This window comes from Cyclopterus lumpus, chromosome 10 (assembly GCF_009769545.1).
Source record: "Cyclopterus lumpus isolate fCycLum1 chromosome 10, fCycLum1.pri, whole genome shotgun sequence".
NCBI lineage: Eukaryota > Metazoa > Chordata > Actinopteri > Perciformes > Cyclopteridae > Cyclopterus > Cyclopterus lumpus.
The window spans coordinates 7,683,182-7,707,493 of NC_046975.1; the positions used below are offsets into that span (position 1 = coordinate 7,683,182).

The 24,312-nt window shown below is 46.2% G+C and overlaps 1 protein-coding gene across 1 annotated transcript in view; it reads right to left on the reverse strand.

Annotated features, from left to right (window-relative positions):
• tenm2 (teneurin transmembrane protein 2) overlaps window positions 1–24,312 on the reverse strand; it is a 146,669-nt gene that overhangs the window by 45,719 nt on the left and 76,638 nt on the right. The window contains 2 exon segments of the mRNA XM_034543254.1: window positions 7,369–7,600; window positions 14,901–15,107. Of these exon segments, the coding sequence (XP_034399145.1) occupies window positions 7,369–7,600; window positions 14,901–15,107 (439 nt within the window).

Genomic DNA, 24,312 nt, shown 5'->3' on the forward strand with positions numbered 1-24,312 from the left:
TTGAATTCATGTTTGCAAAGTTAATTATCTAGTGCTGGCTCTTAGCTAACATTGACTTACACATTAGCTGGCTCAGGCACATTAAAGCCGGCTTTAACTTACTGTTCTTTGTGCTGCTTCAAATGTGGAACGAGGTCGAACGTTGTCATGTTTCTGTCTGCCATTCGTTTGTTTTGCATGTCGCTGTAAGTTTACAGCATTTACTACCACTAATATGTGATTGTGACAGCCCGAGATATCATGTTTTTTCTGTGCTGCTACATCCACTTTTTATACCGTGACAACATTTTTAACCTCTGAGCTTTGGGAGGATACCAAGTAACTCCAAGTAAAATGAATGAAGTCCAAGTAAAGTCACGAGTCCCTGGTGTTTACGTCTAAGTCGAGTTAGTCATTGTTTTCTTTGTCAAGTGGAGACAAGTGGATACCAAAGTCACCAGATTTGTGACTCGCGTGCTTACAAGACACCTGACTGACATGGAGTGTCCTCAGAAGTGAAATTATACAAACAGGTGTGTGCGTGCATAAATGTGTCTCCGTGCTCTGCTCTCTTTTATTCAGTCTAGGCTCTGGAAGGACCAGCAGTGATGACGCAGGCTATTTAGAATAATGCCTAACTGCACTTTGCCGTGAGTCTTCCAACCATGTGATGCCTTTAATAACAGCTGTTTCATAACAGCGTGTCTCTCCGTGTGTCTTCTCTTCCTAAAAACAGTTGGTGAAAACAGGTGACAAGCTCAGAGCATAAAGCTTTGGTTTGGGGGCACCGCTTCACTCTCGATCAATTATTCAGCTACTCTGTGCTCTCTCTCTCTCACGGCACTGATTGTTGGATTCTTCTCATTTTTCCTCCTCCACCTCTTATCTCCTCCTTCCTTCCCCTTTACCTGTCAGGTACGCTGCGTGACACCAAGGAGAATAGAGGATGGAGAAGAAGTGGGGGGGGGGGGGGGGGGGGGGGGGGGGGGGGGGGGGGGGCTCTAGTCTAGACGCATAGAGGCTGAATGAGCGCAAGGAGATGGCACGCAAATAAATAGTTATTGTCTAAAAATACCAGCCTCTCAGTGTCACAGCCCTCAATTTGAATATGAACACACAAATGCAAGGACGCGTGGGGGAAGGCATGTGTATACGCACAAACGCACACACATTCCAAGGTCAACCAGCATGTGTCTTTGCTTCAACTCATTTTCACAGCCACTCTGTGATGGCAATTAATTAAAATACCCCTCATGTGCACACGTATTCGAGGAGGAGGTGATCTGGTCAATTACTTGCCTTCCACGCGGCGCCATTTGTACGCGACTTAATGTGCTGGTATGCATTCGAATGTGGGGCCCCCCGAATTCATTTCATTTCCTGGCTCCGTTTGTATGTGTGCAGAAGCTCCACGGCGAGCCTGGTGTGGGATAGGAATATGTCTATGGGCCACACTAATTACTAGTAGGAATGGAAAGTGTCTAATGTGCTCTGGGGAGGTAATTGACATTGATTTATGTAGCGGAGGACTATGGAGGGGTTCTATCATAGCAGGCAGCCGGCAATCACAATTCTGTATCATTAGGGCCGGGGTGTGTGTTTGCTCGCGTCCGTGTGTTTGTGTGTGAACATTGTGGGATTTTTTTTTGCCAGTGGTCCAGCATGGAAACGTCACACATAATTAGAGAGCGCTGACAGAGACCCCTCCCCTCCTCCCCTTCTCCCTTCTTTCACTGGGCTGCCAGCAGCAGCATCCCCCCCGCCCCCCTGAAGTCTAACCATTGCTACCTCGCTGTCATGCAACCTGTCTTACACATGGAACTCTCACACTCACACACACACACACACACACACACACACACACACACACACACACACACACACACACACACACACACACACAGCAAGCACTAACTCACACACTGACACACATTTGCACAGACTCAGACATGGGCGCCCACCCGCCCACGCACAAACAATAAAAATCCATGTGGGTTTTCTTTCGCGAGATTGCCCTGCACATGCTACTAAGCATTTAATTTGCATCCTCGCGGAGCGAAAAAATGACCTCGGAGAGGGATGGAGGATGGAGAGGGAGGCTATAGATTGGAAGGCATACAGAGAGAAATGGAGGATGTTTTCACTCCATTCCAACCCTGTCCCCCATCGAGAGAAAGAGAGGACCTGGACAATTAACCACAGAAAAGAGAGCATGCTGGGTAATTAGCAGGAAGTCAAAGCTCGCATTCCCCTTGAGCGAGTGAGCGGGCACGATCTCGCTCACACATTCTTCATTTTCTCAGCTCTCACAAACATGTGGTTACTTCGGATAGCGCTATGAGAATAATCATCAGAGGTAGAGAACAATTAGCGGAGGTTGGCTCGGCATGGGGGTGACTGCAAAAAACAAAAACGGTCAGATCTCAGAATGAAACAAAAGGCTTGGGGAACGGAGAAGGCTCGAGGATGGCGCCGTGAGAATTGTTCCCTGCTACAATTGTAGGACACAACAATCGGCAGATGGACACAGTATAATGGGCATTCATTCGCCGAGTGTTGCTTTGAAGCAGGACAGGGAACAATGAGTGCTGAGTGATATGTGTAAATAGCTCAAATATACAAAGCATCATCTCGTATTCAACTGTACAGAGAGACATTCTTTATATTTAGGGAACGGTTCACTGAAAAAACGGCTTGTATTTTTTAGTGAAGGGGCTCCACATCCCCAGAAATAACTATGCTAACATCTGAGGAATTCATTACATTTATTTTTTATGAAATACATTATTAGGCTTATTAATCTCCAGAGAAAATAATCATTGGTATATTTAATAACAGAGACGATTGTTCATCGTCAAGTAGATAAGGTGCGTCAGGATCTCTCTGATTATGCTCCGCAGTGATTGATCGATCCCATTGCATGTGTGCAGTAATAATCAGAGCCGCATGTTGTAATGTCGGCTGAAGGTTTTGATGATCACCAGTTAGACCCAGTCGAGTCTGCATTGAGCTGACGTCACTTTTATTAGCTCATATTATCCTTTACAGCAGCTGTGACAGGACGCGTGTGTGTGTGTGTGTTTCTTTGTCGTTTTTCAGGAATTTTCACACATTGAATATCAACCAAAGTCCCATGTGGGGAGTCAAGGGGCGTGGTCCTGTGCTATACCAGCCCCGCCCACTCAGGTTGCACTACTAAAGTGTCTAGTATGAGAAAGTGAGTATTGCATCAGTTTGCAAATTTGCATCATTTGCAAAGCAGGAAATTGTCTAACTTCAGTTTTGATCCCCCTCCAAAATACATTTATTGAGAAAACAATCTCACCGCAAGGTCAATTTAGTGGTGGAGCATTCTATTAATCCAGCAGGGACTCGCATCGTCTGATGAAGATCATGTAATATGATCAAAAGAGTTTTTCTCTGCATTGCTCATTCACGATAGCACAGCATGACATTCTCCACTCAAATTGTTGTGTTTCATCACTCTTTAAAATGAATAATATAAGTGAAAGTGCAGTTGAAAAAAAAGAGAGCTTACTTGTGCTTGTGGCTCTCCATAATAATATTGGACACTGTGTTTACAGTATATACTGCTTGAATAAACCTGATATTAGGTGGGTCGCATATACATATCACAGTCTCGGTCACAGGGCTGGGCATGAATCTTTTTCTCTGTAACCGACTCCTTCTTCTTCTCCTTCATCCCCCCCGCGTGGTTCCCACAGGTAGCATCTCCAAATCTGTCCCTGCAGTAATGCATTTGAAAGTAGCCCACCCCGCAGCTCCTTCCAGATAAATTGAGAAGCTGCAACCCTCTCAGTGATCCTATTTCTCACCTAGAGCTGTGGCCCGGAGCGGAGGGAGCAGGGGAATGTCCTGAGATCACAGAGACAGATTGAAACTGGCATCAGCTCGCCAAGAGGCTCCAAGGGACCGATTGGAAATCAGGTGCTCTCTCGCGAAATGCCGCAACACATGTGTGTACATGAACACACATGTACACACATGAACACACATGTACACACATGTGTACTTGCATGTACACAGAGAAATGCATTTTTTGCCTGCCTCACATGCACGCGCACACACACACACGCACACACACACACACACACGCACACACACGCACACACACGCACACACACGCACACACACACACACACACACACACACTTACATACAGGCCTGCATTCTCCAGCCATCTATAGTCATTTATCTCACACCGGTAAATGTATCCATGTTCGACGGGCCCCAATCTCCTTCCTCTGCCTTTCTATCTTCTCTTACACACACTCCCCAAAACAATCTCCTTCAATCACCGCCTCTCTCTATTTCTCTCTTTCTCGCTCCCTCTCTCTTTATCTCTCCCTCCACTACCGTAAACTATTCCGTTCCATTCCCCCGCCTCTCTAGCTCTCTGCTATATCACCCCCTGCCCCCACCCCCACTCTCATCTTGTCCTATCTCTCTCTTTCCCTGCCAGTCATCCAAGCCCTGGGGTGTTCTTAGGTGATCAATCTTCATCCTCTCAGCACTGTCACACTATCGGGTCAAGCCAAAACACACACACACACACACATACACACACACACACACGCGCGCGCGCATGCTATACGAGTGCACAACAAATGCCAAAATTAACATATGATTACAATGGGGAGCAGTCGCAGTCAAAGACAGCACACAAGCTCGGATGCAAACATGCACACATACGCGCGCGCAATCGTGCTCTCTCCCTCCGTCACATGTGCCGGTTACAAGGAGTCGGGAGGACGGGCTAATGCCAAACGTGGGGATGGTGTGACTCTCTGGCTCTGCCCGGTTGGCTCTGACTGCGGTCCCAAGCTCCAGCAGCTCCAGCCAGCCCACCAAATCTCCGCCATGGCCCAGTAGAGGAGGGCCCAATCTGGGCTGGAGGGTGGAGCTGGAAACTCTGTCGACCGCTCTGGGCTCCAGTCACTGCGGCGGGCTCCCAGCCATGCCCAACCCCACCACCTGAACATGACCAAATACTGGCACTGAGGAGAGCTCAACAGCGTGTGTCAGTGTGCTTGTCGCTTTGTTTCAATCTGTAAAGATGGCGGCTGCAGCGCCTTCTTTGAGAAAGTGGATTTATAACTTTATTTTTGTCTGCCACAGATCATTTTTTAAGAACAGAAACAACTAAAAACGACCTGTCTCCTGAAACGATGTTATGGCATAGGCATCGCCATGGTAACGTGGGCCTCGATAAACAATTAGACTGGAAATAGCTTCTATTTCCAGCTGTAGGTATTCTTGTTCGACACCGCGCGTCTTCTTATCCATCATGCATACCGACGCGATGCATCAGCACAGGTTGAGCGCGGACCTGAAACCAGTGGGGCTGAATTAAACATGGCCTCATAAATACTGCACAGGGCCGGCACTCGGGGGAGCTTATCCGGGGCCGTTGGCGCTGGAAGCCCCAGCGCCCAGCAGGAGAAACACAACTACAGCTTGCTGAGTAAATGCTCAGAGAGCGAGCGTGCGCATGCTTGCGAGCATGTAGGCAGCGTCCCCCTCTCACTGCATGCCTCATGAATAGTAATACCCTGCATGAATGCTCTGTTTGCCTGGTAAGTGTTCTTTGTGTACTGGCAAAAACGCATATGTAGGGTGTGTGAAATGGTTTGTATTTCCTGCTCCCTCACTTCAGGGTGCACGCATAATGGCTTTGACAGCTTTCTGTATGTGTTGCACTGGGAGATGAGGTAGAGAATGCGTTTGAGAAAGCACACCTTTGTGGATCAGTGGCCAAGAGCAATTTTAATTTTGTTAATATATTTGGCTTCAAATAATGGGAGGGGTGTAGTGACGCACTGCACATGAAATTCTGCGGTGTTGTGTTTGCTCAGGGAACTAAAAAGTATGGCTTGTGTCCGTTAGATGCGGCATTAACAAATGTTATTATAAAGTGTCTTTGATACAAATCAGTTGAATGGGTCAAAGTTCATGTCATCTTTTCATCTGATTTTTGGACTTTCATGAATGTCATTTTTTTGCGGGAAGTTGAAGTTGGAAACACAAACTTATCGCGGGGAAGACAATCAGTGAGAATAAAATGATCTTAGGTGTTAGGGGCTCTGTTGCACCATTATTTATAACTGTAAAATGTCATGATACAAACAATGGTGAACATTTATGCTGCTGAGCAGTTGCAAGTCCATTAAAGCTATTCATCTTGCTCGATGCTTTATTCACGTTTAGTGCGGAATAAAGAGTTGTGCAAGATGTTTTATTTTCAATGGAGTTGCATTGAACCTCACGTGCGTGAGCGTTCTCAAAGTTGTATGCAACTGCAAACCACCTTGACGGCTGACCTTTGAAGTAATGGAGTAATGAAGAGCCCGAATAGGAGCATTCATTTCATTTTGTAAACGTCTCCACAAAAGAGGCACGGTTTGTCAGTCCATGAGTAAAGAAATACATCTCTTCAATACAATTTTAAACTGATAAAAACTTTGAAAGCTGGCTTGTGTTTAGCAGGGTGGTGTAAACACTACTGTTAAGCTAGCAGGTCACTGATTTAGCTTGCCAGCTGTTTGCTGGTTTATACTGGCACGTAGTGGTAACGGACCACTTTTGACCACTTTTGACCCGTGATCCGTACGGATACCTACTCGCAGGCATGTGAACCACAGAGTAATTACATGATTACAATCATCACAGTGTAAAATAAAGTTTTACTGACGATCGTTATCCGCCAATATTCTGTAAAATATGTGATTTATGCTTTTATGGTTGCCGACCTCTGATAACGTTACGTTGTAAACAACCAATCCGTGTTTAAAGTGACAAGAGGAGAACAAAGTTAAGTTATATTATGATGTGTTCAGTCTCTGCTCAGTGAAAATTAGTATTGGGCGAAGGTAAATTATAAAATGATTGTGATCTCTTAAAATATAACGTTGGTAAGAAAACTTGAATAAATCCAGTTGTTTGAAGGAGATGTTTCAACAGCAACACAAATAAATATTAGAAATAAATGATGACCTGTTTACTCGAAGCTCTAAGCAGATTATAATTAAAACCATTAAAACTACTAATGACAAAGTTTGTTTTGATCTATTAAAATACAATCTTTTATTTCCTTATCATTTGAATTATGTGTTTTTATGAGGAAAAATTTTTTTTATTATTATTACGATAACAAAGTTCAAGGATGCCAATTAGAATTTCTCTATGGTTTACTGACTGATTTTTCAGAGCGGTTGAAATTTATTTTCTCTCCGAGAGCATCTTTCTGTTGGTCACAGCAATGTTGTTGAAGGCACGGCTCTGACCTTTTATCTATTAATTCAGGCTGATTCCACTACTGTAGAGAAAAGAAATTATACAATAAAATAAAGGGAAGATATTTCCTCTGACCTGGTCTCCAGTGGGACGTTACTGTTGAGAACCCAGCTGTCTTGCAGCTGGACCGACTCTGGGGTGGTCGGCCCGTCTCCAGTGCCCGGAGCCGGTGCGTGAATGGGGTTGCGTCCCCCTCTCAGGGTGTTTCTGTTCAGGCTGTTGGCAGACTGGTGGGATAAGGTGTGGTGGTTGTGCGGAGGGGGCAGTGGAGGCCGGAGCGTGGACTGACTGTGGTGGTTGGCGGCCCCTGGAAGAAGACAAGAACAGAGAGGGATTTAAATGCCACACTTCCTCGTGAAGGAAATCAAAGAGAGTTTCGGATGACGGGAGGGAAGTGAGTTTGTGCCAAGACGCTACAAATGTAGGACAGACATGTTATTTGATCTTTAGCGTTTAAGCATGCCAAATAAAACAAAACAAAAAAAGCCATTTTCAGCTGGCAAATAACTTCATTAACGTTCCATTATGTGCAACTTTTGTGTCGGCAATCATTTTGTAGGAGAAGGTGTCATATTTTCCCAACTGGTCGATAACTTATTTTGGCAGGATACTCAAAACAAATACATGCAACTTTGAAACTTGATGATCATGTGTTCACATTTTTTGCTTGTGCACAGTTTTTTGTCCGCTCTATTTTTAGCCAATTCTTCCACTCTCTCACTCTTTTTTTCCTTTTTGTTCCTGATTTCTTTTTCACAACTGAGACAAAGTGTGTGTGTGTGTGTGTGTGTGTGTGTGTGTGTGAGTGAGAGCAGTACTAGAATACTCTGCACAGCGTGTGCCCTCATCTCTTGCTTTAAGACTTGGGGGAACATGTCAGCTAGAATCCAATACCAGCCCTTCCAACTCTGAGCTAATGGACTGTTGAGTGAAAGAGCTGAAAAACAAACCTGGATGACAAGAACACCCATTCATACATCACCTTTCTATCTCCGTGTCTCTCTCTCTCTGTGTGTGTGTGTGTGTGTGTGTGTGAATCAGTGGGGGATCTGAACCCGTCTGGAGCATGTGCGAGTCTGTGTGGGCTCGTACTGGAATCAAATCAATAAAAGCACATATCACACAGTACAGGAGCTCGACGCACCATCAGCATGCTTTTGTTCACACATTGACAGGTGCGTGTACTCACAGCACAGCTGATCAAAAGAGAGGTCGAGGAAGCACATTGCGTGTTACAATAAAGTGTCCACGTGCTTGATTGTTCTGTGGTCTAAATGGAGATGTCTGAATTCGCTGCAAAGACCCATCGGAGTCATTGGTGTTACATTAGCTCTTTGAATTATTGATTTACAACACAGTTCGTAACGTTCATCCCCGTGACACGCCGCGCTTTAATCATTATTTTACACATCTGAGCGTTGGAATACATTATGGGGATTGTGTTTGTTTGCGCGTTGCCTTTCCTCGGCGCTGATCAAAGGAGGGAGTGAGCGCAACATATGCACACGCGCTCGCTTTGTCGAGCTGCGCCATCACACTTGCCCTCCTCCACTTGTCATTTCCTCTCGAATTGTTTTTTTAAAGAAAAAAGAAACAAGAAGCAGCGAGCGAGAGGAAGGGATGTGTTGCTCTCTCCTGTCTGCTTGGATAATATCTGTCGGTCAAGGGATTCCTGAGAGGCACGAACGACGGCGGCTGTAAGCCAAAAACACTGATGCACACAGCAGCCAGCTCATGCAAATCAATTAAGGCAGCACGTGTATTTATAGCAATATGTCTGCATGCTAACTTTCCTCCTCCTCATGTTCCTTCCTCCTCGACTGGTGTTCAGAGCACAAACGGGGCAGCGAGCTCCCGTGCAGCTGCCGCAGCCGTAATGGAGGCCTGTTTGTAAGGTGACCTGATTCCGCCGCCGGGGTGCCGCTGGGATGCAGGTGTCCCCATGAGCCCCCCCCCCCCCCCCCCCCCCCCCCCCCCCCCCCCCCCCCCGCCCTCCCTGCAAGAACCGACACTTGTGAAAGGAGAGGTGCGGGAGAGGGGAAGGAGCCGACAGTAGGATGGAGGGCCCCCGACCTCTGCTACACAAAGCGTGTTTGCACGTTCAAACACGCTCCTGGGAGAAACAGATGCGCACGCGGCTACACACCTGCAGGGGAAAGTCAAACCCCCGCATCATACATGCAGAGTGTAACTTGATATTAAAGCGCGGAGCGAGTTTGACTTTATCGTAGTCTCCTCCCCGGCGCAGCCTCATTCCTTCTCCAGCATTGCTTTCCTCTCTTTCATCTCGCTTTTATTTGCATTTTGTGTGTCTCCTTTGCAGAGATGTAAAGCGCTTTGAGGTACATCTTGTTCGTTAAAAGCACTGCATAAATAAATTTGACTCGACTTCCCCTCCCCGCAATGCCCCTATAAATGTGATAGAGCTCCCGACTACAACCCTGTCTGCATAAATACTTGTATGTAAGCAACAATGCACCATCGCCCTATGATGGGGGTAAAAATGAGCTTGCAAGCACGCACGCAGGCATGGACACACGGTCCAAAAACAAAAGTCGTCACTCCAGAGCTCACACACTACCTGTCTCTCATGTTTAAATCGGCGTAGAAAAAAAAAATGCACGTGGTTCGCCTTTGTTCACTTTCATGCCATAAATATTGAACGTTTTTTTCATTCAAATTCGGATGAATAATATATGGCAAACCGTGTATGGAAGCGGAATACAAGGTTTTTTAGCCTTAGTTTTCTATGAACCTGTGTGTGTGTGTGTGTGTGTGTGTGTGTGTGTGTCATCCTGCACCACTGGGAGAGTGTGCTGTTCAACAGTCCAGCCACGACATCGTTACGCAGGATCACATCCCGTGCCATTGCAGAAACTCACATTTACCGCATTTCGTAGTCAAGACTTTAAACGTTTCCCTTCAAATGAAGAGATGAAAATGCTTTTATCTATAGTTGCAAATTCTATTGCAAAATGTCAGTAATGCAAACTTAATGCTCTTTACGACCTTCTGTCACGTATCCGTCAGGTGTAACTAAGTGAATTCTTAATGATAGAAAGCGATTGTTTCTTTTATCCTGCATGCGTTGAATCATTGTTCGCAGAATAAAGCGCGTAAAGGTTGCCGGAGAAAATAGAAGTGGGAAGGCCGAGGTACAAGGCCGTTTGTTTTTTTCCTCGAGAACGTTGGCCGCAGAAACACAAGTCCGACCACTGGAACAGAGGCAGATAGCAGTGCCGTGTGGGCTGGAGGTGAACGGGTCCAATAACTTAAGATGGGTTGGTCAGATGAATGGTCCGGTTGCTGAAGTACGACCCGCGGATAGGCTAATAGGAACAACCGTTTTACCGGGAACCAGGTCTGATAAAAGACAAAACATGCCGTGAGGAAATAGAGCAATTAGAGAGCAGTCGAGCAGATCCCATGTTATTCCACTTTATCTTTCCCTCCTTTCTTCCCTCTCTCTTTTCCTCACCAGTGTGAGTAAACAGCGATCGTGAAGAGATTTTTCTCGACAGCCCTCTTGTTTTGTTTTCGCAGCCACATTCTTTGTGGAGGAGCTCTGAGCCCTTCTGACTGCTGTTGAAGGCTGACCCACTTTATTCTGTCCACGGTTCCCAAGCGAATGCAGTGGGGAAAGAGGGGGGGGGGGGGGGGGGGGGGGGGGGGGGGGGGGGGCTGTAGCTGTAAACTGGTGGGTTTGGCTCTGGCTAATCCCTGGAAGTTCATTATGCTCAACAATTCAAAGGAGCCCCATTCAGCAGAGAAGCATTAGCCTGTCTGCTAACCTGCCTCCCCTGTAAAGCACACTGCACACACACACACACACACACACACACACACACACACACACACACACACACACACACACACACAAACCAGTGAGAGGCAGGGGCTCGCCACACCATATTAATCTCACAGTGTGTGTGTGTGTGTGTGTGTTTGTGTGTGTTTGTTTGTGTGTGTGTGTGTGTGGCCAGCTGGCAGCAGGACCCAACCAAGGCAGTTTTTTTTGCAGCCCTGGATGGGCAAAGTGTTTATTGACATTCTCTGTGGTTAACAGAGAAAAGTCGCAGGGCAGAATGTGCATCTATGTGAGTGTGTGTGTGTGCGTATGTGTGCGTGCGTGAGTATGTGCGCGCGAGCGCAGGATAGAACTGCCCATTCAGCAGTTAAAACAGATCATTGCAGGGCTCAGCCCCCTATCCTCCCTCTGTCCTTCCCACTCCCCCTGCCTCTCTGTCTCTTTATTTCACGCCCCATATCTCCACTGCTATCCTTCTCTTTCAAAATGCAAAAAACTAAAAAAAACTTCACTAAAGAAGCTGCGCCCCCCTCCATTGTTTCCCACGCGCCTCCTTCTCTCTCTCATAGCTTATTGCTATGCTCCACGTGTTTTAAAGATGGTATATCCCCATGTGCCCGTGCTTCATATGTCCTCTGCCTCAGAATGTCACATGCTCCCCGTTTGTCATTCGACTCAGAGCTCAGACGCTGAGCACAATGGAAGGAGAGCTTGAGGTGAGAATGAGGCACGCGTACAAACACACACACGTACGCACAAACGGGGCTCAATTTGCACATCGGCTTTATTATCCAGAAGCATACATAAGGGAGAGTTAAAGACATACATTTTACACATGCAGGCACACACACACACACCGCCTCTGCCTTGGCTAGTCATCTCTGTCTAATTAGGAGGCAATAATCCGCTAGAGAAGAGTCATCGGATTCAGCCAAAAACAAACAGTCTCCATGAGCAAAAAAATGCACGTGTCTTTCACCCACACGCACACACACACACACACACACACACACACACACACACACACACACACACACACACACACGAACCATCCCACCGTTACGCAAATGTCACCCTTACATAAGCACCATTAGCACGACATTAGCGCGGGGCAAGTCTTCGCTGTGCCTTTTGTTTCTGTAGATTTGTTTCCACAAAGCCATTAAACATGCATCGCTTCGGCAGTGACTTGAGGTGGCTTCCCTGGCAGCAGAGAGCCAGCCACTTTAGGAGAGGCCCGGGCTAAAAATAGTTTAGCATTCCTCATGCATAATGAATGGGCAGAGACAGAGCTAACGCTAGCTCTTTCCAGGAGCGATCCGCCACGCTCCGTTTGGCCGCCTCAGCTCTCCCAGCATTCCGGGGGAGCGTTCCCAGACAGGTGCCCCGAGCCAGACAGTATTCCCACGTAAACACGCGCGGACCCAACTTCCAGCCAATCCTCGGCAGCGCCGTGCCGTTCCCATTCACCTGTCACGCTTCACTGGGAACACGAGTCATGTCTGTCCACCTGTTAGCTTAGGTAATGGTGGACTACCTTACAGGAGCACGCACACACGCGCTCGCAGACACAAACACACACATACAAACAGCAGGCACCTTCCTGAGGATTATCTCGCCGTGGTCAGTTTCTGCCTGGCTTGGTAAGGCTCATTTCCTGCCCAGCATCCACTCTCTACAGGACCCACAGAGAAACGCACGCACGCACATGCACACACCCACACCCACACCCACACCCACACAGGCGTATGCTCGCACAAGCGCATGCCTAAACAGTCGTCTGGTTAAAGGTGTTTTATTTCCTCGCAGCCGTTCCTGTGACTTCCTACATGCCAGTGTGTGTTTATGCAGAGCCAGACTGCCACTCGAAACTCATTTAGGTGGATTTTAATGGACGCCCAAAGCCAAGGACTCTCTCCGCACCCATTAGATCAGCGGTCCTGGCTGGGAAACGTGGTAATTTGCATTTTCATCATCTCAATGTTGTTCTCCTACCATCCAAATATCTCTCGTTCCCCCTCTAAGCTCTCATCAGCTCACCCTTTTGTTTCCCCTCTTTGTCTCCCCATGTCTCTTGGTTTCTGTCTCCCTTTCAGTCACTTTCTCCATGCATTCTCACTCTTGCCCTCAGATGTTATTTTCTGTCTCCTTTTTGGCTGTTTTTCCATGCAAGATGTCTCATTAAACAACTTCAAAAGTCAAAGTTTGGCTTTCTCCAATCTTTGCTCCCATTTGCCTTTTTGCGACGCTCTTTTTCTCTCGCTTCTCGGTCGTTGTTTTTCTTTTCGCTCTCTCTTTGTCTCTCTTTCGCCGTCTCTGTGTGCACATGCTCAGCAGAGACTAAAAAGGAGCCCCAGAACAGAAAGTGTGGGTGTATGTGAACAAGAAGGAGAGACAGAGGGAGAGTGTGCCTGCGAGCCTGGCTCTCCCTCTTTGCCAGTGTCTGCCATTAGGGTGTCAGTGGCAGAGTGAATTTATTTGCTGTGCGGTTACTGGGCTAATGATTGATGTTGCCCCAGCAAACAGTAAACCAATTAGAAGGCTGATGTAACGTCATTTTAAAAGCCTCCTAATCACGTTGCTCTTGAACCTGGGACCCGGGCCCTCCCTAATGAAGATTTATACTGGATCAAAGGAGAGCCTAACGCCATTAACAATAGATTGTATTCCACCAAAAATCACATTAGGACTTCTCTGCCCACCCATCCCTTCCCTCCCATCAGGCCTCTGCTAAATATATCTGCTGATTACAAGTGCAGATGCACAGAGGAATGGAGGGGCAGGGGAAGAGCGCGAAAGAGAGGGACAGAGTTGGCTCAATAGTAGCTAATTGTTGAGAATAAATGTGGATGCTGATGAACAAACTCATCACCGCAGATGTGTGCGCGTAAGCACGCCCGATGATGAAAGAGAGAGCTTACAGCCAGGGAAACTAACTAGTTTGCATTTGCCACACTGATGTTCCTGCCGGCACTTAAAATTCATCATCCCCTTACCTTTCACTTCCCGGCGCATTATTAATGTCAGAATGGAGAATAAGTACAAACACACACCTACTCACTGGCAACCGATATGCGCTCGGCAGTGCAGGGGTTGCCTTCACTTGCATCATTGTTTTTTCTGGCAGCAGTTGACAAAGGTGTGAGGGTTACATTAAAATTTGTAATCCATTAAGAGATTACCGGTTGTCGGCTCGAAAAAAATGCACTTTTTGTTTTACGCGGACCACCTACGGAGAACGGAGAGGGTTTTTCTGTTGCTGCTTCTTGATTGATTGTCTTGATTGTCAATAAAAGGATGGTCTCCTTGGTTAATTAACACGGCTCTTTGACAGGCAGTCGTCAACATGTGCCGGGTAATCTTTCACCGTTAAAAACACATAAATAGATTTGAAATTCATCCGTGCGCCATCAATCCAATACAACCGTGACATCCATAATAGACCGTGGTTACAATCAATATCTATTTTAAATATTGAACTGCATATTTTATGATGCCTCACAATGTAAATAACAGTTGCACAAGTCCCCTTTGGTTTGATTCCAAGCCTCGCAAACGAATGCTGACTTCGGAAGAATGCAAATAAAAGAAGAAAAAGAAGAAGAAAAGAAGCAGAAACCAAATGGCCAAAAGAACAAGATGTGACATTGAAATAAAGGATTGAGCAACGACTAAATCGGATCAAGCAATGGACACACAATGAGGTAATGCAGCGGGCCGGGTGATGGATGGCACGGCGATGCATGAATATAACGAACGGGAGGACGAAAGGTTCGGGTTGAATGGTGAGCTCTCTTACCCGTGGAGGAGGTCTGGGCCCGGAGCAAGTACGAGTCCTCCGGGTGGGGCTCCAGGTGAGAGTGGGTGGAGTTTTTCTCAAGCAGGGGCACCTGGCATTCCCTGATCGGTGGGGATGGGCCGAGGGAGGGGTGGTGGGGGGCGGACGAGGAGGACGGGAGGGACGGAGGGAGCAGGGAGGAGGAAGAGGTCGGAGGGAGTGGGCGACCTGGAGGATGGAGGGAGAGAAATAGGGGGGGGGGGGTGGGAGTGAGGAAGGGAGGGCGTTAGACAAAACAGATGGCAATGACTGACAGTGATACAGGGGCCTGTTCCGAGGCAGGTCTGCTGAGTCGTCTGGATCCTTTTTTAAAAGCTCGAGTCCCTGAACGGGTCCTTGCAGAATAGGAAGGGACTTCAATGTCGCCACTTTTCATTGGAACTGTCTACTATGTTTTCTTGTGAAAACAGTTGACAGTGTGTTTTGCTGAATACCGCAAAATGAAATGAAACTAAAACTATATTGAAAATGAGAAAATCTTTTTGAATTTGGTTTGGTTGGATCCCTGATTGGTTTAAACAGACATGCTGCAGGTTGTGCTCGACACGTTGGGCCAGTTAACTCAGGTAGACGTGCTCCTTGGAACAGAACCCTGGTCCTAGCGATGTAGAGCAGCTTGGATACAAACACACACTCAATGTAGAGATGCAGATTCACGCAAAAAGCCCATGAGATCTCCGAGACACATTAATAAGTGACACTTCAGCTCAGGAAGTTATGCTCACTTGAGCTCAATTTAAACTCATTTTCCATGCAAATTACTTCAACTGATTTAATATAGGGACAGTCATTTGTTATATATATATATATATATATATATATATATATATATATATATATATATATATATTAAAAAAAAAGAACTAATTGTTTGCAGCACTGAGATATCGTCATCTATCTTACCGCTGTACAAATGAAACTTCTGTTTAACAGCGGTTAATGTAGCCGCACGTGACAATTAGGAGACAATATATCTGAATATACTGAATTCTAAAGTCGAGTAGCACGCGTAGATAAGACGATGAACGGACTCATTCATGTCGACACCAACATCCTTCCAACAACGACAGCCGCTGAAGCCATACTGAGTATATTGAGTTAGGCAAGAGTGCCCGTTCCATCGCAAACTCAACTTTTCATTTGCAATTTCGTCCTCCAAATTTGAAACGTCACCAGTACAAATGCCAGGATTAAGATTTTTGTGTCCTCTACACGGGGGAAACAAAAGAAAGTTAACAGCCAAGTCTTTAAATAGTGGGAGCCATGGGACGCGTGGACACAATCAGGCTGTCCCATACACCAGAGAGAGGAAAGAGGGATGGAGACAATTCACTCTACTCTCCAAAGGTTTGGAATCAAGGACAAAGACAAATCTAATAAATTCTATTTAGAGACGGCTCAAAATATAGAATAATTATGTCTGCCATATTTGCAGCTCAATCAATCAACAACATGGCAAGAATGAGGCCACCGAGTCCAGCCAATCCACCGAAGGACCCGGGCTATTACAGATTCTAATTAGATCGTCGACCGAAGACGCTTTGACGCACCGATAATCACTTATTTTCTCCTTATTCCACATTGAAAACGATAGCCTTGGGCATGTTTTTTTTTTGTTTTTTTTAACAGCTTGACAAATAAACTTATTTTTCTACTTTTTGGGCGAAGAAAGAATGGGCTAGCTCGTCCCTAGTTTGATGAACTTCCTCCGTTCTTTTATTCGCCACTGAAGACTTCGCGGTGGAAAATGAAAATGTTTTTTTTCTTCTTCTTTCAGCAAGTCGGTTCTTCTTTCATCGCACTTCTCTTTTTCCGCAGAACAAAAACAGGCAGGAACAGAGGGAGAGAAAGAAAGAAAAGCCGCGAGACCTTGAAGAAAAAGCCGAGATGGCTGAACATTCATCATCCTACTATTTGATTTTTATTTTTTTTCCCTTCTTCTCCTTCTCTTACTGACAGTTCTTCAGAATACAGATGTGGTGTGATTGTAATTTGACAGCATTCACCTTCCCATCACAGAGTATTGATGGAAATCAAAATGTGTAAAGGCCATGATAGATGGAGCTTCTTTTTTTTTGCCGACGGTGCAATATTGCTCGGATCAGGGAAATCATACCTGGATAGAGATGATTTAAAAAACAAAGTGGTTGGACGTAGTCGTTGGCTAGCTCGCCTAGCTACGCTGCCACATAAAGAAGCACATTGATCTTTGGGAAGCTTTGAGTCCAGGTGCCATCGCGGCTTTACAGAGATACATTTGATAGAAATGGAGGCAGAGTGATGTCTCTGTCCTGTCGTCCAAACTGCTCCAGCTTATAGCTTTGCGTCATGGAAACCAGAGCTCGGATCGATCCACAGCCCCACGTTAACTACACCCCAGAGAGATGCCAGCCCTGTCTTCTGTATCTGTGTGTGTGTGTGTGTGTGTGCGTGCACGCCTGTGTGTCCAGTCAATCTCATAAGCGCAAACAGAGAAAAATGGATAAACAATGGCAAAGCAAACACTGTGGCCGACAGGAGGGAAAAGGAGAGAGGCGGGGAGGGACGGATGGAGAGGGATGGAGAGGGATGGAGAGGGATGGAGAGGGATGGAGAGGGATGGAGAGAAATGGAGAGGGATGGAGAGGCGGGTGTGTCACAGACAAAACCGGTGGAATGGAGAGCAAAACAGAGAGAAATGAATAGTCGGAGCGGACGGCGGACAAAACAGGACGGACCAGAAGCTATGGGCTGACAAAAGTTATTGGCAATAAAGGGAAAAAAACGGGGAAGAAAGCAATAGAGTTGGGTAATTAGGAGTGGAGGAGGCAATAAGAGGGGACCGAGCAGTGGAAGACGGAGGACGGGAACTAAAATAATGAAGAGGGGGAAAAAAACAAGCACAGAGAAAAAAGAAAAATAAGCGATTGATCCGAATGAATCGATCAATCACATAAATTGACGGCGGATGGGGATCGAGCTATTTCCATATTTAAAAATAATGAGGCTATTTGACAACAGGCATTTAGCAATGTCCATGTGTGTGTGTGTGTGTGTGTGTGTGTGAGTGTGTGCGTGTAGCTGCGCACCTTTAATATTGTTTTATTGCGGTTGCGGGTTTTTATTGCACGCAACCACGTGTGCGTGCGCTCTAAGGTTACGCGTATGCAGGCGCGGTTATTAATATTTTAAATCACTTTAATTACAAAAAAGAAAAAGAAAAAAAAGAATTGCACTAGTTGGCCAAAAGCAATTAAGGGAACTTTAATCTCCTTAGCAATTATGCTGTGGGGCATCCTTAACTCCGTCATTTCTGCCCGCTACATTTCCAGAAAGGTCAGTGGAAATTGCTTTGTGTTATTAGAACAAAGACTTAGCGATGAGCTCGCGTTCCTTCTCTTGCCGATTTGCCTCGTCGCCGGCCCCTCAGCCCGCCTCCCCCGGCCATCTGTACACATCTCTCCATCCATCTCCCCGCGCCAGCCTCTCGCTCCTCGGAATCTGTGGTTCCTCTTGAAAGTGTTGATTGGTGTGAAAAGTAACTGTATCGTGGGGTTGAAAAAAAACAACCCAAAAAACAAACAAGACTGTGGCACTGCATTAAAGGCATTGGCGGAGTCCCTTGATCATTTAATTAGTTTGTCAGAAGAAACGCGATTGTCATTAGTTGGTTGTTGGAGCGGCAGGCTTTGACTTGCTCGTATGAGTCAATTCAGACTCATACGCCGCCGTGCTAATGCACATCTCCACTCAACTGTCTCACTGTGGGCGCTGTATAATCTATTGTTTCTCCCTCCACCAAGACATTACACGTCGGACGCAATTCCTCTTGTTGACTGTTCAATGACTTCTCTCCTCTTCCCTTTCCTCGTCCTTGTCTCTATTTCCGTCCCTCCCTCCCTCCCTTCCTGCCTCGCTCCGTCCATCCGTCCACCCATCTGGCTGAGGTGAGGAGTGGTAGGCCGAGGAGAGCGGAGCGAGGGATGGAGCGACAGCTGGAGCCCAGTCAGACAAGGAGAGACAAATTACCCCTCTAACGAGAGCCATTCATCATCTCTTCATTTCTGCCTCCTTCCATCTCTCTCTCTCTCTCTCTTCCTGCTCCACACCTTTTACGTGAAATTACGACGCACCTGGATAGCAGCAACACGAAAAAACAACAACAGAAGAAACACACTCTGATCCAACTTTACAGTTGATGTTGAACTCATCTAGTTGCCACTCGTGGGGCTCGAGCTGCTGAGTCAATCGGCGCGCTCTTTTATTAAGGTGAAAATAACGAAGAGAAGAGGGGAGGCATGGGAGGGGGTGCACAACAAGATAAGCAGAATGATTGAATGAGCGGTGCGCGGGGAAGAGGGAGGAAAAGAGAAACGACACACCCATGCTGGCACATGCATAGACTCATTACCATGGCTGCTGTCAGCACAGATGTTGGACTGAGGGGGAGCTGTCAGTCAGTGCGCGCGTGTGTGTAAGTATGCGCGTTTATGAGTGTGTGTGTGTGTGTGTGTGTGTGTCTGACAGTGATCTGAGGGCTATTTAGTGATGACAGCTGCTGACACAATGGGCCCTTTTCTCTATTTATCTATACAGTGCAGTCTGTCTCCTCCATCTCATCTCTCTTCCTGCCCCCCGCCCACACCCCTCTCCCCTTTTTATTTTTTCCCCCAAATCCTCGCCTCCTCTTTCCTCTCATTCATTCCTTTCTGATATTTCCCATTTTGCCCCGTCTGTTGCAAGATGCGCACCTGTTGCTGCCTGTGTGTGTGCGAGCAACAAATGGATGTCGCCGCCTCTCCGGATCCGCCACAACCTCCCCCCCTCGCTTCGTTCCTCCTCGAGATGGGGGCCGCCGCGGGAAAAAAAAACCAAACCCTAGTGAAGAGTGAGATGAGGGGATGATTCAACGGATGATTTAATGAGTAAAGAGAGGATTGTATCACTGGCTCCTTCTTTGATGTGTAACGTAAGTGTCGAGGTTCTAGAGCTCGGGCTCTGGTCCTGTCTTTCATCACGCCTGCATCACTCCATCATTCCACATCTGTGGGGGCCTCTCTTCCCAAACAGGCCGACTCTCCACACACACACACACACACACACACACACACACACACACACACACACACACAGCATCCGGCTAAATTTACGCCGTTTCTTGATTTCCGTTTTTACATTCAGTAAATGATGCCTGACTTATCAAACATATGAAAAAATACATATGCAGAGATCAAAAGATGACGGCAGAAATTACTCAGAAGACCTTCGGCTTGTTCCATCTTTTCAACCACCAACTTAAACCCCACCAGAGAAAATAGGTTCCGATGATTGCTTGCCTCTTAACAACCTTCTTTTTGCGCCTATAGTGTCGGAATAAAAACTCCTTTGAGAGACGTGGCATTGCACATTGAAGTGTACGGTGGCACGCTACAGGACGCCGCATTGCTAGAAAAATTCTAATCCCCAAGTTCAAGTGTTTTTTTCTGTTTTTTTTCTTTCTAATTGTAATAAAAGACAAGGACCGACGACGCACGCTGAGTCTGTGCGATACACTCGACCTTTTGAACCAAATGCACAAAAAAGCGCCAATATGCATCAGCTAATTGAAACATGCTTCGCTGTTGCCGGGAAGTACAAGTGTGTGTTAGTGTGTGTGTGTGTGTGTGTGTGTGTGTGCAATACATAGCATTAGGATGTTGCAGCACAACGGTGCTGTCCATTGTCAGAGAAGTCCACTTCGTAACTTGGGGCAACCGTGGAGGGTGCATTACCATATAAATTACATCCATGTTGCTGTGGATTGATGGTATTGTTATGGATTCTACGCATTGGACCCTCATTGAAAACAATCAAAATAAATAGCCTCCTCCCACATACATGCACACACACACCCACACACACACAGACACACACACACACACACACACACACACGCACACAAACACACACGATCATAACCGCACGCTCACATGTCCAAGCACGCGGCCGTGAAACCACACAGGAACAAACCCTTAACCCCAGGTGCAGAGAGATAGTAACCCCTCCCCTTGGCCTTCCTTTACCTTTGAACATGCTCCGAATGCCTGGGAAGAGCACATCTGCAGATCTGTGTGTCTGTGTGTGTGTGTGCGTGTGTGTGTGTGTGTGTGTGTGTGTGTGTGTGTGTGTGTGTGTGTGTGTGAGTGATGTGCAAAATGCATATGTTCAACAAACTGCCCGATGCCCATGTGTGAGTCAAATATATGTCATTTTAGTGCAGGAGACAGAATAAACATATACATCAGTACCAAAAATAATCATATATAATAGGTATACAATTCAAACATAGAGCAACAAGAACCAGACAACATGAAGTCATTTCTTGCCACAGATTACAGAATGCAACCCAATTATCTCCAGATTTGTTATTCAATAAGAAAAATACAATGACAGCGACTGCACCCCGACGAACAAATCTCTTAATAAATGTAAGGGCCAGGCGAAAGCAATTTTTCACATCAAATTCAAGTGTTTCACATAGTCGGGAGTAGATTTAATGATACCGGAGAGGCTGCTTCCATATTTTTCCTGCTTGAGAGCGAAACACGGACGAGCTCTCTGAGGAATGGAGGCAGCACTTGCGTGTTGGCGCTGAGTGAAGACACGGACAAAACCCGCCTGCCGCTTTCGGAGAGACCCTCGAAGTTTGATAACGTATCAACATCTGTGTTTGATAACTCGGCGGGGGAGAAACTTTTTAGGAGTTGCGGTGGGTGAAGCCGACGGGGTGTGAAGAGCTTTCCCTCCGACCTGCCTCGACCAATCGCAGAAGGTTTAGCGACAACGAGACACAATTTGGTAACGACGTGATGACATGCCAAGCAGGTGAAAACGTGCAATGTGTAAATAAATTTTTAGCTTCATTAATCAGCACTTGAGTGCGAGCCATCGAAGCTTAAATGAAACGTTGACGCCTATTCCGCGACCCTCTAATTAACCACTTACGTTACGGCCCACAGTCACGTGTTTGACGGTGGATGCTGTTATTTTCACTTGCGAAGAAGAAGAAACTGTATTGGCATTTTAAGAAAGGGCTCATTTTGTGACAAAACTACATCACCCACAATCACCCGGTATCTCAAAGAACGGCAGTCATCGGGAACTCAATGCAAATGTAATTAAGAAAAGAGGCATAAAGAAACATGTGCAGAAACACACAAGAGCGCACAGAAGCAAACATCTTTTGCACTTTAGCACATGCATGCCTGTACACGGATACCTATTCAACATAGCAGGGCCCCCCTGAACCAACCGGTAATTGCTGCAGTTGCTATGACAATCTAATTCCGTGAAAAAGAACCCGAAAAACATCTGAAAAACAAAGAGACAACAAAATAAAGGACAGAAAAAAAATAAAGATTTGAAAGAGAGAAAAGACGGGGGAAGATGAGATGGCTCTGTAAGCGATGCGGATTTGTGTGGTGCACGAATCTGCCGGTTTGCAACCCTGTGCAGTCGCAGATAGCATGTCGTATTGTAATCTCATGAATAAAGTTGATTTCAATCTTTCAATTTATTTGCTTGTGATGTTACATTATGTGGAATACGTTTGTGTGTGTGTGTGACAGTGAGCTTGTGAGGCTGAGTCAGCAGTGTCTCCTTTGACGACACGCACACGCACACGCACACGCACACGCACACGCACACACACACACACACACGCACACACACACAGAGCCAGTGGATAATGAGGGTACTGCAGCCTGTTGCTGAGAGAAACCTCTCCTCTCTTTGATGTTCTGCAGGCTCTATTTATAGCAACAGCTGAGGAAACAGAACGAAGAGCTGAAAAACACAGTTCACAGCCACATTGCATTATCTCTCTCTCTCTCTCTCTCTCAAGGTAAACCGGCTGGAGTCAAAACACACTGGGCCAAATTCTGCTTCTCGGGTTCGGATGCACTTAGAGATGTGTGTGCGTTCTTCATCAAAGAGACACGGCGGCGCGAAGCTGCAGTCGTGCTGTCACAACTTGTGGGCCTCTTGTTGTTGTGGACATGCGCGTCAGAGGAAGTGCACATACCAAAACATAACAGGAGGAGATATGACACTGGTTGATCCTGCTGGATTTTCACAAAGGCGCTTTTGATTCGCGAGGGCCGTTGTTACAGAGACAATTCTCGCCTTTAAACCACAGAAGAGTTCATCAACCTGTGTTGTGTGTGAGGGGGCGCGGCGGTGAGTTTGTTTCGCCAGGCAGAAACCTACAGGCCAAAGTGGAAGTGCCATAAATGTGGCCAGCAGGGGGCGACTCCTCTCAAAAAGAAGTCAGATTGTATAGAAGTCTATGAGACAATGACCCTACATCTCACTTGATTTATTACCTCAGTAAACATTGTAAACATGGGTTTGTGGTCTCGAAATCTAGTTTCAAGTCTTCTTCAATACAGCATGATGTTTATTTTGTAAATATAGTCAAATAAACCATAAAGGGTCTACCTTGTGATTGGCAGGTCGCTAACATGGTGTTGTCTGAGTGCTCCGTGTTTTTCATACAAGTTTAACCCTTTCACAATGTGAAAGTTCATAAAGGTTATTTGTAATCATTTTGGTCGCCTCCAAATGTCTAACAGCGTTGACCTATATACAGCATTCGGTTATACTTGGCTCCACCATTTTATGTAACTTCTGGTTGCCTAAAACCAAGATAACGACAGCCAAAGAACAAGAAGTTGACGTTCCAAACTGTTGGCCACAAGCGAGCAACTATGACTATGTTGTTAAGGCATCCGCATTATGGTGGCTTGTTGTTCTTTTTTAGGCAATCTTTCTTTTGTGTAACTTTTATATACAAATCTGTTATTTTCAGAAGCCGGTTTAATTACTTTAACTGCCTTACTTTTACAAACCTTTCTCGTTATAGGTCATTATTAATCATAATAGACGGCCAATTTATGGTCACGGTTAGAGTTTAATTGTGGGCTTAGTTAATGGTATTGACATTTGGGATATTCAAAAAAGCAAAATTTGTTGGGTATCGCAGACAAATTCCTGCTCCTCATCTCGCGAGTGAGGAGGCTGTCCCGAACGCTGATTGCATTATTAACTGCCGCCTCGGTAATTCAAATGTTAATCACTTGCAGATTGCGAGCTCAAACTGAACAAAATGTGCGGCGCAAACTTCCGGCAGCGCACCTTCACGGATGCGACACAAATCGGGCCGACCACCTCCAACAGGGTGGAGAGAAGCGATTGGAGATTACCATGCATGTCTGGGCTCTTTGAAGTAGCTGCTGCATTGGTTATGGATGGCAGAGTGGACATGTGTGTGTGTGTGCATACGTGTGTGTGTGTGTGTGAGATAGGTTGAGTCAGAGACCTCTGTGGCCCACTTCAACAGAATGGTTGTCGGATA